Source organism: Vulpes vulpes, chromosome 11 (assembly GCF_048418805.1).
Source record: "Vulpes vulpes isolate BD-2025 chromosome 11, VulVul3, whole genome shotgun sequence".
NCBI lineage: Eukaryota > Metazoa > Chordata > Mammalia > Carnivora > Canidae > Vulpes > Vulpes vulpes.
The window spans coordinates 22069113-22086012 of NC_132790.1; the positions used below are offsets into that span (position 1 = coordinate 22069113).

Here is a 16900-nt window from a genome sequence, read left to right on the forward strand (position 1 = left end):
ACCGATACAATTCCTAGTTGCACGTTTTAAAATATTTTTCACCAATATGTCTGAAGTTCCATGATAGCTATGAGTATATCTCCAACATCTAACTTAATATATTTTTGTTGAGTAAATATGGCTTAAAAGGCAAAAAGATAGATTGAAGAGGTGAAGGATAACTACCTGAGTTATTGTAGGAAGCTTTGGCAACAAACCAAAGCAGCACTAGAAACATGATTTTAACAGTGAAGATGGGGGATGGAGAAGAAATATGTTAGAAAATAAAATAAAATAGATAATTCCAGGTGATAGGCTATATAAGGTAAAATTGAAAGGCATGCAACATTTGACACATACTGTCTGGAAAAATGTGATGCCACTAACCAACAGAAGGAATAAGGTAGGAGATGCAGGATTCAGAAAAAATGTTTTGAAACTATTAATATATGATGTGTCTATGGAAGCATTAAGAAAATAAACCTGCCAAACTATCTTAAACCTGCATAGTGCACTGGAAGAGAACTAAACTAGGTATGAAGCTCTATCTAAGCTCTAGCTTCAGGTATGCCACGAACCAGCTGGTACATTGGTAGAAGCATTTTACTATTTCAAACTCTCTGTCCATATAGCTTGGGATAGAACTAGCTTATAGCTACTTTTCTTTTAGGTACAAAAGACTGAAATCCAATCATGAACCAGGAGCTCAAAAATACATGCATACATATCAGGCTATATATTTCAGTTTAGTTTCACTGTCAGGCATTCTATTAGAGTCAAAAGAGAAAGAACTAAAAAGAGAAGAGTTCTGGTATTGAATCTCTTCTCTAGCTTTATCTCCAACATGTAGTCTACTTGATCAGAGTGACAGCCTTCAATCATCTGGATTTTTAACCCGAAAAACACACGTAGTTCCCAGTTATTTACATTGCTTAACTAATGTTTGAGTATTTACCATGAGTTATATCCTATGTTAACTGATTTCTATAATTTAATGCTCACAAAATACCATTTAATTATAAGAACCCAACAGAATGACTACTAGTAAGGTTTGCACTTCACACTTTAGGAACCTATGGCATAAGGTAGTTTGAGTAATTTGTCCAAACTAGTATCTAACCAAGCAGAGATTCAAACTCAAGTTGTCTTACTTAAAAACCCCAGGCTTTTAATACACTGTTTCATTTGCCACTAGCGAGCAAATCTCTTCTGTAAACTTTCTTCTCCTTCATTTGTCTTGATTCCATTATATTCTTGTCTACCTACTACAGTTTTCACAGTTCTGAGTCTTTTTTCCAATATTATTTTTATTATTATCTCTAGTGTGTTGTTGTTGTTGTTGATGATGATGATGATGATGATGATTCATAGCCACTTCCCAATTGTTGTGTTGAGAGTAGAATGTGAAATTAAAATATAAGATCTTTGTTAGTGTCCAGTGAAAAATATTAGACTTTCACTAGTGGCTAGTACGATTTCAAGGAATTGGTGAGAGTAAAGCCTGATTACAGATTGCAAGATGTTGGGTGTGTGACAGCTGAAAGCAGCAGTGGTGAACAACTCTTGAGAAGATGTCCATTTATGTCAGAGGAGTTTTGTGGTAAATAAGAATTTGAAACAAGAAGGTGAACAATTTTTGGAATTAATTCCCCCCGATACAAAAAGATAATTCAATCATGTTATTATATGGGTGTTCTGCTTCTTCCATTGAAGCCAAAAGTAGTCAGAAAAATTTTAAGGGATATATGGAAGATTTTCAAGAAATATATTTGATCCAGATATTTACAATAAAATAAAAAAACAATGATTATTAGTTATTGCCAAAGCTCATATGGGAAAAAAAAAGAGAAATCTAAAAGAGATACTATCGAGAAAAAGATGTGTAGGGCAGAAAAATAAGAATGAATAAACAATTTCGCAATAGTAGTGAAGGCTGTTAAGGAAGGAAGAAAGAAAGATTTTATAGTAGAGATAAGGGTATCCTGGCAGAAGAAGAGGCTACACATGACCAGAGGGGAACTGATTTTTCACCAGGGAAGTTCAACTTTTCAGGATCAAGAGTAGTCAAAGAGAGGGGCTCTAATTGGAGGAAGAGCATCATTGTCCAGCAGCTGAAGGAAATGATGAGTAGAAGGACAAATGGTCCATAAAGAGTTATGGGATACCAAGGATCCCAAAAAGAAAGATCAAGTTTGGTCAGAGAGGGAATTGTTGCCTCCTTCAGCTGATGCTAGTCAGGTAAGAGATTATGTCCGTCTCCTTGGTCTTTCCCGTCCCTTTCCTCTCAGAATCCAGGTCAGCAGTGATCTTTCCCATTCATAATCTTTTTCCTGTGCCCATCTACTTACTTTCCTTTCTGAAGTACTGAGGATACCACATTTTAAATGAATTTTTGCTAGTGTATTAAAATAAATAACATAAAATAAATGACCTGATTTTGAAAAGCAGCTTAGATATCAACTAAATCACAGTTCCTAAGATAAGCAGGGATGGCATGGCTTCATAGTCTATGGTCAAGTCTTCCTTTCTCACCATCAGCCATTTAGTTTTGTCCTTTGTTTTTATGTGAAATCACTGATTTTGTTTTTTTAATTTGATTTCAGTTAGCCAACATATAGTACATCGTTAGTTTCAGATATAGTGATCAGTAATTTATCACTTGTGTATAATACCCAGTGCTCATCACATCATGTGTCCTTAATGCCAATCACTCAGTTACCCAAACCCCCACCCACCTCCTCTCTAGCAATCCTGTTTGCTTCCCAGAGTTAACATGAGAGAGTCCTAACTCTGGGAAACAAACAAAGGATGGTGGAAAGGGAGGTGGGCAGAGGGTGGGGTGACTGGGTGACGGGCACTGAGTGGGGGCACTTGATGGGATGAGCACTGGGTGTTATGCTATATGTTGGCAAATTGAACTCCAATAAATAAATAAATAAATAAATAAATAAATAAATAAATAAAGTTTAAGTCTGTTCTAAGAATCATCCAGAATCCCAATATCTTCTATTACAGTTCACATCATTTCCCTTTCTGTCTAATACTTGCTGCTTACCTCACTCAAAGCAACTGCAGCTGTGGTAACATACCCACAAACTATGGCAGGAGAGGCCACGAACAATGAGTCAACAGATCTGAGAAACCTGTAACCCTCTTATCAGAGATAGCCAGAACTTTGTCAGACACATGCAGTCCAGTAGCACTCATGGGTTTGTTATTTACCAAGTTTCACTTAAATGTTCTTCTTTTTTTCCCCCTCATTCTTCCTAATCATTTATATCTTTCTCATATCCTTGACTTCTGATTTATGTCATATCTTATCATTTCCATTTTATTTACCACCTTGATTCTTCCCTGCCCCAAATATATAGATAAGCCTCTCCCTCCAAACAAACAAACAAACAAAAAAAGTAAGTAAAAGCTTCCATCAAACTGCCTGCCATACCTGTGACAGCTGGCCTGTCTCAACCTCTTTTCTGCTTTGGATGAAATGATTTGAACTCCTTTTACACTAAATTGTTCCAAAAGAGTTTTAACCAGCAAGTGGAAAGTAAATAAATAAATAAAAAAAATCTCAAGGATCCCTTTTCACCTGTAAGAAATCTTATCTTTGGGGAGCCTGGGTAGCTCAGTCAAGAAAGTGTCTTCAGTTCAGGTCATGATCCCAGCCAGGGTCCTGGGATGGAGCCCAGGTCAGATTCCCTGCTCAGAAGGGAGAAGGGAGCCTGCTTCTTCCTCTCCCTTTGTCCCACCCCTAGCTTGTTCTCTCTCTCTCTCTCTCTCTCTCTCTCTCTCTCTCTCTCAAATAAATAGACATCTTAAAAAAAAAAAAAAAAAGGAAATCTTATCTGTGAGTGACTATAGTTGGATCAACAAAGCCCCTGGCCCTTTTCTTCTGCTGAGCCCATTTTGGAATTAACTCAACTTTCACATTCTGACTGAAATAATTCTTTCTCACAGAGATTGGCTGTGTCAAGAGCCATAAACCACCCTTCAACGAACTCTTCATTAGCTTGAAAGAGCATGGCCTGGTTGGATAGTAAGATATTTATACTAATAACAAATATCATTTCATTGGCATTGGCCATGCCTCCACTACTACCATGGATCTATCTGCTTAAGCCATGACCTTGGGCAGGTGTTGTACATGGGGATATATATCAAGAAAAAAACTAAAAAAAAAAAAAAAAAGAAAGAAAGAAAAAGAAAGAAGAAGAAGAAAGAAAGAAAGAAAGAAAGAAAGAAAGAAAGAAAAAGAAAGAAGAAAGAAAGAAAGAAAGAAAGAAAGAAAGAAAGAAAGAAAGAAAGAAAGAAAAAAAAAAAAACACAGATCCTTTCCTCCATACCAGGAGTATGCCTAATCTAAAACCTGAGATTCACATACACCTTCAACCCCTGCTCACTGTCTAGCAGAGGAAGGGAGATATACATGTGGGGAAAAATACCCTGTAAGACCAACTACTATTGCCATAAAACTTATCAAGTTTAAAACATATTTCTGATATAACAATCGTTTTAAAACCACAAAGATTCCCAGTATTATTTTGCCATTGGCTATTGAGGATATTGAAGTCCACAAGGTTCAGTCACATGGTTTACCTGCACATATGGTAGGAAATCAGGCTGAAAATTAAATGCATGTTGTCCTTTGCCAAATCTCATACTCTTCCTGGGCAACACTGTTATTAATAACAATTTAGAGTGATCAAGTAAAAGAAGAAATGTTTCCCCATCAGAATTAAAACTATTTGTTAGAAGCTAGAAAGTGTTCAGCCTATTTTTTCTATGTTAAATACCATGCAAACATATAGGACTGTATGGATAGGGCAAAGATCCAACACTGCTGTATGCACCCATCTAATTCAGAATTGTAAGATTACAAAGAAGGACCCCATGTTTAAGGACTTTTTTTTTAAATTGTTTTTATTCATTCATGGGAGAGAGAGAGAGAGAGAGAGAGGCAGAGTCACAGGCAGAGGGAGAAGCAGGCTCCATGCTGGGAGCCCAACGCGGATTTGATCCCAGAACTCCAGGATCGCGCCCTGGGCCAAAGGCAGGCGCTAAACCACTGAGCCACACAGGGATCCCCTGTTTAAGGACTTTTTAAAAACACTTTATTTATTTGGGAGAGAGAGAGAGAGCACAGAGGGCGAGTGAGAGGGACAAGAAGACTCCTTGATGAGTGGGGAGCCCAATGTGGGTCTCAATCCCAAGACAGAAGGACCCCATGTTTAAAGGAGTAGGATAAATCAGTGTGAAAATGGATCTATCTGTATACCTATATAGATATATGACACTATATAGCATCGCTCAGGTGTAATCAGACAAAGATTGTCTCTGTCCTGTACCGTGCCTCTACCCCTGGTTCTTTCTGATGCCCACATGCAGTTTGTCCAGGAATCCAGTACACTCTAGCAACACAGTGGATGATTTAGGGTCATGAGTGATGATGTGAGTAACATTTAATAGTGGTTTTAGGGAACTGAAAAGGCAGCAAGACTTCCATCCATCAATACAAAGAGAGCCTTTTAAGAGCCATGGCATTTCAAGTATAATTGTGTTGCTACTTTTCCTTTCTCTCATGGTGAACGTATGAAATTACCAAGGAAGACTTCATGTGGTAATAAAGAACACAAGGAGATAGTTCTTGGATCTTAACAGAAAAAGATAGAGCTTAAACATTTTAAAGAATCTTCACATGCATTAATTTGGAGAACAAATAGTGTATAAGTACGTTTTCTCTTCCCATTGCTCAAAACCCTCACCGATAAATAAATAAACCTCTCGTGGGCCCATGGATTTTGTATTGCATTTTTAAAAACAAATTGCTTATACTGATAGGGTCCCACACCAATATAGTATAATTTCCTATGGTCTTTCATATTTTAGGAGTGGCCCTGACAGAAACCATTGCTATGAAGTTCATTTTAGCCTCTAGTGAGAACTAAAATTCCCTGTACAGTATACTTATTTCTGTATAGTAAGGCCAGATACACTGGTATAATATATTTAGTTCATGCCCCACAGAAATGAGATAAGGCTGTTGAGAAGCCAGATTAAGGTCTAAGTAAGGATGGAGAAAGCTCTAAATCTCTAATGCCTTACACTCTTGACAAATACAGGTTTCCTCCTACCTAAAAGTGAAAGCATCCCTATGAAAACTTTTGGAAGCCAAGACAGTGTAAAACAACACCAAAAAAACCCAATTTAATTACTATTAATTTATATGAAAACATTGTTAGCATTCCCAGATCCAAATCATAACACCTCTTCAGCTTTTCAGATTCATTAGGATGTATGTTGCTAACAGATGCACAAAATACATACATGGAGATAAAGCACAGATGCTGACAGACACAGTTCAAAGCCATGAGGGCTTGATGCTGAGATGCTGACATGCTGAGTGTGGTTCCTGGGGAAGGAGCCTGATGGCACCACTCTGGCTGCTCAGGGCATGAGCTGCCTCTGTAAGGGCTTGGCTACTGGCAACACACTGAATGCTAGTTATGTTTTTTGCCTTTTCTCATAACAGTGCAAACCCTGTTTGGATTTCTTTTGTTTAACAAAAAATAGGTACTGATGTAGGTCTTTTGTAAACACAAGGCATTGTTGAACATTTTTAAACATTCATTTCTCTTTACAAGCATGTCTTAATCCCCAGAAATATTATGCCATGGTCTTCAAAAAATAGCTTTCTATGTTATAAAATCAGATGTCTTATACTATTTCCTGATTTTATTTGCCCACTTAATCTAACCCTTCTTAAAAATCTCCTTCAATGACTAAATATTATTAGTCTTTCAACAATATTGTTCCCAAAAGTTGGGAATCTTTTCCTTCAAACGATAGCTAAGGCATTTTCCTCTTTGCCATGTATCTTTTGTGGAGATATTTCTCTTTATTCTAATATCAGTTCCGCCCCTCCCTTCACCATACTGAGTCCTTGAGGGATCCACTTGCTCTCTAATGCAATTTCAACCCTTTACAAGCTATTATTTCTATGTTAATGGTGGGTAAATGTGATTCCAGCAATGATTTCTCTTATAGACTTAAATTTTATACATCTCTGAATACATGTGCCCTGATAACCTCACCTCACTTCAGTATGCTACTGTCTACTCCTGAATCTGTTCCTCCTTTATGGACTCCTTTACCGTATGCACACACATATATACAGATACATATACACATCCACACACACACACATATTCACTCAAGATAATTCTTACTACTTTTTTCTTTGTCTGATACATTATTCTCATTCTGAATGTCTTTGACATTTGATGACTCTTATAGCTATATTCTAATCAAAATCTTTCCTAAGCTAAATACAGTTACCAAATATACTTCTCCATTTATCTTTGTACATGTACTTCAGACTTTGTATTAATTCCATGTCAATATTTAATTTTTGATATGTGGAATAGAGTTATAACAACTACTGTGATGCCCGTGTCTGCTATTTCCAAAATCTATGTCAGTTCTGGATCAGTTTCTATAGATTGATTTTTTTTCTTCTTTTCGTGAGTCATATCTTCCTACATTTTCTATGCACATTTTGATTACATGTCAGGCATTGTGAGTTTTACCTTGTTGGGATGTAAGAGTAGAATTTGTATTTACTAAAAGATTTACGTAAAACTTATATAATCCTAAAAACTATTTATATACCTATAAATATTCTTAAGCTTTGTTCTGATATGACTTTTAATTTATCTGGAAACAGTTGGAATTAAATTCTTGTGCTTAAGATTTATCAGGCATGACAAGACAGCATTTAACCTAGGATTAATTATTAACTACCCCCTACTGAAAGGGACATTATTTTTCTAAATACTCTGCCCAGTGCCCTGTGGACTACAAGTTCTTCCAGTGTGATTGGGATCAGGCACTTATTCAGGCCATGTGTGAGCATTAAGCTTATTTCATTTCCCTTTTAGAGGGTTGTTTCTTTGGCCTCAGGTAGCTTCTTTATACATAAGCACCATTCAGCACTCTGATTAGTATTTAAGGGGACCCTCTGCAGATCTTTAAGGCTCTGTCTTTGTGTAGTTCTCTTTTTTTTTTAATTACTCTGTCTCATGAACTCCAGAGAGTTTTGTCTTCTTAGATTCTCAGCAATAGTTCCTCATCAAAAGTTCACAGGCTCTGTCTTTTTTGCCTGGTGATCCTCTCGAAGTAGTGACTTGGGGCTATTGTACGATTTATTTTGTATATTTCCCTGACTCTCAGGGATTATAATCCTTTGTTGCCAGAGATTCATCATCTTAAAAACTATTGCTTCATACCTTTTGTCTAATTATTTTGGTTGTTTGAGATTGGAAGATGAATTCAATTCCTTTTACTCTATTTTGGCCCCAAACAGAAGCCCTCATCACTGATTATTCTTCGTTGATCAAGGATATGGTGAATGACTCTGTACACTGGAAACCATTCTAAGCATTGTGAATGAAGTAGGAAATAAAGATTTAAAACTTTTAAAGGAGAGGAAAATGTTACAATTACAGGAAAGATATAAAAATCCTTAAAATGAGAGAGGGATCCCTGGGTGGCTCAGCAGTTTAGCGTCTGCCTTGGGCTCAGGGCATGACCCTGGAGTCCCAGGATCAAGTCCCACATGGGGCTCTCTGCATGGAGCCCGCTTGTCCTTCTGCCTGTGTCTCTGCCTTTCTCTCTCTCTCTCTCCCTCTCTCTCTCTCTGTGTCTCTCACGAATAAATAAATAAAATCTTAAAAAAAAAACTTAAAAAGAGAGAAAATTACTTACAACTAATAGATTTACAGGAGGAAAAGGGGAGAAGACCCAAAACTTTTAATAAAGCTATACTAATACTAACATAAGTGATCATATACTCAGAAAAAAAAAAAAAAAAGAGAGTGCCTGGGCGACTCAGTTGGTTAAGAGTCTGCTGTCGGCTCAGGTCATGATCCTGGAATCCTGGAATCAAGCCTTGTAATGAGCTTCTCACTTGACGGGAAGTCTGCTTGTCCCCCTGCCCCTCTCCCTGCTCATACTTTCTCACCTTCTCTTTCAAATAAATTAATAAATAAATATTATTTTTTTAAAAATGCTATAACATTACAATATTGAGAAAATATAATAATGGGCATCTATGGTAATGATATTGAAAGAAACAGTGATGAGGGCTTCTGTTTCTCAAAAACAATGGTGGAAAATTATAGTTCAAAATGATTTACCTCAAAAAATGATCCAAACTAAGTCTGGATATGTAAAGGTCACCTATTAGGAAAAAAATCACTTCTTAGAAAAGAACTGATCACATTTGTGATGAACAGTAGTGACACAACTGGTTTCATGCTGGAATATGTGCTTAATTACAGGGACTCAGGAGCATTGAGAAAAGCAGCTTTGGCATACTCTTGCTTCCAAGTGATTTGGTTTCTGCAACGTCTCATGTGTAGCACATTGAAAACCATCTCATGAGGATATTTTCATCATCCCCCTCTGGCACCTTATGTCTAAGATCTTCTACTTGTGGTAATAAATAACTCCAGTACTTGGCAAATACCTCTATCAGAGGCTTCTAACATCTTCTGAGAACCCGTGCATTCTCTGTGTATGCCAAGGAAGGTAAATCTCAGAGAAGAATTGTGCTGCTCAGCTCACCTGCCAGTCCATGCTGAGGGTGCCTTTTACATGGTGAGAAGGCTGCATAGTACATAAAAAGAACTGCTGAATGTAGGTTCTGTAAAAGAACAAAGATGAGGGACATCTGGCTGGCTCAGCAGAGGAGCATACAACTCTTGATTTCAGGGTTGTGAGTTTGAGCCCCACGTGGGCTATTGAGATTACTTAAATAAATATAACTTAAAAAAATAAAAGAACAAAGATGAGGAACCAGCTTTAGGAGTTGCTGCACTGAAGTTTTCCATAGATTTAAAATGAAAGTCATGGTAGCCGAGGTCTTTAGAAAAGAAACCAAAGGGAGAGTTGGGAAAAGATGAGAGTACAGACACCAAACTGAGGAACCAGGAAGCATGTTATAAAGTTCAAGGTTAACAGGTGTCAATTCATAGAGAACAAGGGTTTGTTTTGAGCTCTGGGGGAAGACTGGAGAAGTGATACATCTTAAAAAGATTTTTTAAGAGGTTAGAAGTGAGGCATAAATAATTGATCATTCAATGTCTTTTGGGTCTCCAGGAATAGCCTTTGAGATATCTTTCTGGCTGATTGGGCAATCTACCACAATTAAATGCAACTCTAGCACAAGGATAACTGGAAATTGACAGGTTGATAAATACCAGAATGAATAGTCTCCATCTGATTGTCACCTCTCTTGCTATTCTTCAGTACTAATGAACCTCGGTGAGGAGGATAACCCCCCAAACTTTTTGTACATCAGAATTTAAAAGGGAGTCTGGATTTCGTGTTTTAAATCTTCATTAAGGTTTAGCACATTTTTCAATAATAAATTTATTTTTTATTGGTGTTCAATTTGCCAACATACAGAATAACACCCAGTGCTCATCCCGTCAAGTGCCCCCCTCAGTGCCCATCACCCATTCACCTCCACCTCCCACCCTCCTCCCCTTCCACCACCCCTAGTTCGTTTCCCAGAGTTAGGAGTCTTCCATGTTCTGTCTCCCTCTCTGATATTTCCTACCCATTTCTTCTCCCTTCCCTTTTATTCCCTTTCACTATTATTTATATTCCCCAAATGAATGATAACATACACTGTTTGTCCTTCTCCGATTGATTTATTTCACTCAGGGTAATACCCTCCAGTTCCATCCACATTGAAGCAAATGGTGGGTATTTGTCATTTCTAATGGCTGAGTAATATTCCATTGTATACATAGACCACATCTTCTTTATCCATTCATCTTTCGATGGACACTGAGGCTCCTTCCACAGTTTGGCTACATTAGGAATCTCTAAACAAGCAATTTATTTGTTTAAACAAAATTTACTATGAGCCTTAGGTCACAAGAGAGTTGGAGTCTCCTTACTCTGGTATGCAAAAGGTGCAATCCCAATCTTAAACGTGTTTAAAATCAGATTGCATAAGAAAAACTCAGTTGGAAGAAAGTTTGAAATCATTTGTCATAATGCCAACTATTGGGGAAAAAAGTACATTCTGTAGGGATTTAGTGGTTTGAGGAACTTTGTAGTCTGAAATAGTCATGGGAAGATTTTATAGAATGTTAGATATAGACTGACTTTTATTTATTTTTTTAAAAGATTTTATTTATTTATTCATGAGAGACACACACAGAGAGAGAGAGACAGACAGACAGAGACAGAGACACGGGCAGAGGGAGAAGCAGGCTCCACCCCGGGAGCCCAACGTGGGACTTGATCTGGGGACTCCAGGATCACACCCTGGGCTGAAGGCAGCGCTAAACCACTGAGCCACCAGGGCTGCCCTAGACTGACTTTTACTATCAGTGAAGGTAAAGCACGATCACCTTTGAGATCCTATCAGAAAGTGTACAAATATTTTGATGTTAGAATAAGTTGCATGTAGTGTAATTAAGCAACCAAGCTGACTAGAGCGGACAGTGATTAGAAAAAAACAAAATTATTTGAAATAAAAAACAGTCATTGAACAAGGCTAGACATATGGGCATAAGACATAGGGGCACATTTGAAACAGCTGATCATATGACTAAGTATGTACTTGAGTTTTTACATTGGTTGTGCAGTTGTGTTGATAGTGGCATGGATGCTTGTCCTGGTAGTGCTTAGAAGCTCAGCATGCCAAAATCAGAAGGGAAGAATAAGTGTAAAGGAGAGTAGTGAATTCCTAGACATTCTGGAGATAAATCAAAAGGAGGAAAGACGGTTTTATGTGTGTATATGAACCTATAGTATATGTATTCATGTATGTTTCCATGAGGTGCATTGTGTGTGTTGTGGTAGGTCAGAACTTTAGACCTAGAAGAGTTCCAGGCCTTAGTTTGGTGTGGCAAATGTGTTGAGTTACACTGAGTGTGTGATATATTCAGATACCCCCTCTATTACAAACTAGGAGTCTTCCCCTCCTCCTCGTCCACCCCCTCAGTCTTCTGTCAAAGACTCAGATATTTCGTATGCCCAGATGAAAAAATATATAAAGTCTAGTATTCTAATCCCCCCCAAATTTGGTCTCCTTAGGGGGCCTTCTTGTGAGGGGATGACTCACTTCCTCAGCTAAAAAGACATGCTCTGTGGAACGCTTTTTACTAGGCATTCTAGGAAAGAATGTAGTAAGATAGACTAGAACAAACATAGATCTATACACCAACACGTGGAAATGTATATTTTGTGAATCATAGGGGATCTGCTCTTCAAAAATACCTTTGCTTCTATAAAAAGATAACTTTGTTTACACTGACATGCTTTTAAAGCAACTCAGTACTAATCATGCCCCAGGGCAAAAAAAGGATAGTCTCTTACTCCAATCTTCCCTGTCTCTTATTCCCCCCCACCCCCCGAAAAGGATTCCTTCATTAATCTTTTTGTTTTTGTTTTGTTTTGTTTTGTTTTTGTTTTCCTGGTGTTTTAAGTTTTGGTCACACTATGGAATAATATGATTTTACAAAAGACATTGTATTTTGATTTCATGGTCTTCCAAATAGAGTTTAGATCAGTTATATCCCCTTCTGTCTTCCCCAATCTCACTAATCCAAATGCAGTTACATCACTGTTTTGTTTCTGCTTGCAATCTTAAACAAAACACTTAAATCTAAGTGTATTCAACCAGTCATTTAGAATCTCTTTCTACCCCTCTTTGTAAGATAAACCTTTAAGTGCTAGTACCAATTCCTCCAATTAGGTTATTTTTGTGTGTTTGAGTATAATTGACACACAATGTTACATTAGTTTGAGCTATATAACATCGTGATTTGACAAGTCTATATATTATGCTGTGCTCACCTCAAGTGTAGCCACCATCTGTCACCATACAAAGCTACTATAATACCATTGACTATATCCCCTGTGATGTTCCTTTTATTCCCATTACTTATTCTTTCCATAACTGGAAACCTGTATCTCCCACTCCCATTCACCCATTTTGCCAATCCCTCTCACTCCCCTCTGCCATTAGTTTATTCACTGTATTTACAGATCTGATTCTTTTTATTAATTTTTTGTACAATCCACATCAATGATCCAATTTTTAAGATATTTCCTGAAGCATTGGTATCTATTCCCTAATAAACAATATCTATGTTTTCAAGTAGATGTATTTCAAATTTTATTCAGCAACTTATTTGTTAAAAATTATTTGTTAATGTTTGAACTATCCTAGTACTAGCTAAGATGTTAATGACAGTATTCACTTTAATGATTTTATCACTCATATTTTGAAACATCAACACATAATTTTAAAAATCACCATAGAATATAAAATTAATGATCTCACATGAAGGGTTTTTTAATGACTTGGGGTTTATTTGTGTTATTGAAATATTCTATGCTTTATTTCTGCAGGTAAGACTAACAGAAAAAATTACCAGGTTTCCAGATGCCTGAATATTTATAGGTATGATGTTGACCTGGAGAAAGTACAGGAATTTCTTTCAGAGTTTCAGCTAAGGTAATTGAAAATAAAAGTAGATTCACACAATTAAATAAATTAATAAATAGAAAGACTTCTGAGAAAATTTTTCTAAGCATTGGGATACAAAAGAAAATTATGTGCTTAATTTTCATGGTCACTTGATCAATGATTAGAGTGTTCTAGGCCAAAGGAACTCTAATATCTCTTATTTTTCTTTTTTTTTTTAAACATTAATGCATTTTTAAAAAGATTTTATTTATTTATTCATGAGAGACATAGAGAGAGAGAGAGAGAGACAGAGACAGAGACACAGACAGAGGGAGAAGCAGCCTCCATGCAAGAAGCCCGATATGGGACTTGATCCCAGATCCAGGATCACACCCTGAGCCAAAGGCAGACGCTCAAACGCTGAGCCACCCAGGCATCCCTCTCTTCTGTTTTTGTAGCAGTTATCCATTGCCCTAACTCCAGGTAGTTACTCAGATAAATTGGGAAACATATTAAGGATCAACTCTTTGATATAAAGGATGCCTAGAATTAGTGCTTCCCAGAGGAGTTAGTTGTACTATGTCCTCCTATCTTAAAGTCGATGTTTTTCTCCCAATAGAAACACTTAGAAGCTGATCTGGGCTGGATCCCAAGAAATATCTTTATGGATCTTATAAATAGGAGCTTGTTCCAGCCACCCACTCTCCTTCTGACAGGCATTCCTGGACTGGAGGCTATACAAATATGGATCTCTATCCCATTGTGTGTCATGTATCTAATTGCTCTCCTGGGGAACTGCATCATCCTCTTTGTTATCAAAACGACCTCCAGGCTTCATGAGCCTCAGTACATCTTCCTATCTATGCTGGCAACCACAGATGTGGGTCTGTCTTTATCAACTCTACCTACAGTACTCATGGTCTTCCTCTTGAATCACAGAGAAATTGAGTTCCATTCTTGTCTAACACAGATGTTCTTCATCCATACCTTCTCGTCCATGGAGTCAGCCATCCTATTGGCCATGGCCTTTGACCGATTTGTAGCTATTTGCAACCCACTGCACTACACCATGGTCTTAACTTCTCCTCGGATTATTGGGATGGGGATTGCAGCCATTATTAGGGGAGTGGTGTTGATGGTACCCTTGCCAATCCTGCTCAAGCGATTGTCCTTCTGCAAGGATGTTATTCTATCACATTGTTACTGTTATCATCCTGATGTTATGAAACTGGCCTGTGGCCCTGTCAGAGTCAACATCATCTATGGGTTGTCCCTTGTCCTCTGCTCCTTTGGAGTTGATGCTGTGTTCATTGTCATTTCATACATCCTTATTTTGAAAACAGTGCTGGATATTGCCTCAGAAGATGGTCAGCTCAAGGCACTTAATACTTGTGTTTCCCACATTTTTACTGTCTGCATCTTTTATGTGCCACTCATTGTGCTGGCTCTAATTCACAGGTTTGGGACATTCACGTCTCCTCTTCTCCATGTCACCATGGCCAATCTCTTTCTCTTCTTGACCCCTGTCCTTAATCCCTTGGTTTATAGCCTGAAAACCAAACAGATAAGATCTGTAATATACAAGGTATTCAAGGGCAGGGGAAACTTGTTCAAGTAGTCAAGTATGGCTTAGTGAAAATGACACCCTGACTCTCTCTTCCTCCTTCATCCATCTTTTTCCCTCTGGGAAATGTATCATCATTTTGAGGATGGTTTGTATATTTATTTCTCCAGAGCATTGAAATGCTCTCCTTGGGATAGGCTGATGCCCTCTTCCCTTCGAACTATTTTCACAATAGCTAAGGTAGTGCTGGTGGTCTGTTAGGAAATAATTTCACATACATCTTTTTGAAATTATTCAGCAGTTATGAGGGTTCTCATTTTTAAGCCGTTTACCTTGAAATGGGTAATATGTCATGTAGTTACTTTTTTCATCTTATCTTTCCTTATCTTTCCTCTTATCTCGCTGTCTCATACACACACACACATCATGACACCATGTTCCCAAAAGGGAATTCTTTAGATTCAATATGGCCACTTTATTCCACAGTCTCACTTTTACTGTTTATTTTCTGTGCACTGTATTTGGAAAAATAAGTGTTGGCAAAAATGGAAGATGGGTGGACACTGCAAATGTTTATATCAATATTCTGCATTTCCTTATTTTAGATAGTATTAGAGAGTGAATAATAAATCAAATGTAAAACATCTTTTTTTTCCCCCAAAATTGTACTGGGTGATTTCAGACAGCTTGACAGAGAAGATGTGTCTTAGTTTTATCTACATACTGCCCTTAAACTGAAAATTCTCCTTATATTATACAGATGTTTTCTTCTATTGCATTTCTTGTCATCAAATAGAGCTCTTTCCTATGACCTCTACTGATTCTTGCCTTGGGTGTTCTCTATTTCATTTTTTCCATAGCTTATTCTGATGATGTAGCTCTCAATTCCATCCATATAACTCAGGGCCAATACATGATGATTTGTTATTGCTGTTTGTGTGTGTGCTTGTGTATCAGTACCGCATGCACATGTCTCTGTTTTAGAATCCAACTCCCTGTTGTACCACTGGTAAATGCATATACAATAAAGTAGTTTGAATAAGGAAGATTGCACATTCTTAAAAGTCATCATTAAATTCTACTATTTTTCATCCTGCACATCCCATTCCTGACAAAAATCTCTATTGCTGCTATTGCAATAGTGCAGGGCTAGATAATTACAAGTAACTAAACTATATATATCTCTATTGCTGCTATTACAATAGTGCAAGGCTTTTAAATTACAAGTAACTAAACTATATCCTAAAGTAAACACAAAAAATATTAATAGGAATACAAAAATAACCAGATTTACAATGTCTAGCATTTAATTAAATAAATATCAGACATACAAAGAAGGGAAATGAAACTTTATAGTATGGAGGAAAAATCAGTCAAAACTGACCCACCTGGATGACTGACAGGATGTCATAGTAGAACTAAGCTTAGGGGTCAATGGGCCAGTAGAAAAACTGGATTCTATGAAATGTTTGATGTTACAAAAGATATAATATAAGAGATCATTATACAGTTATTAAAGGTAAGCAAGCACTTTTTTTCTGTAATAGATGAAAAGTGTATATCAGGTATAGGGATCAGCAACTAAAAACATTTTTGAACTAACATACAGTATTCAAAGTACTTAAAAATTGTTTGGCAAGACTGGGCTGGATCTTGAAGAGGAAGAGAAAATGAAATACCAAATTCAAGAGACTCCAGCCATTTGGCACAATATTTCCAGGGATGTTAAAGACTGGGAGTGAGAAACCTATCAAGAAGAAAATGACCTTAATAAATGTTATGCTTGGAAACAAAAATTTTCTTTTTCTTCCAAGATTATTGTGGGATAAATCAGGCAATTCTTTTACTAGGAATCTCCATAG

At 37.2% G+C, this 16900-nt stretch overlaps 1 protein-coding gene across 1 annotated transcript; it reads left to right on the top strand.

Annotated features, from left to right (window-relative positions):
- Positions 1-14138: 14138 nt before the first annotated feature.
- LOC112912427 (olfactory receptor 51I2-like) lies at positions 14139-15092 on the top strand. The gene has a single exon (XM_025989127.1). The coding sequence runs from the start codon at positions 14139-14141 to the stop codon at positions 15090-15092; it is 954 nt and encodes a 317-aa protein (XP_025844912.1).
- The last annotated feature ends 1808 nt before the right edge of the window (positions 15093-16900 follow it).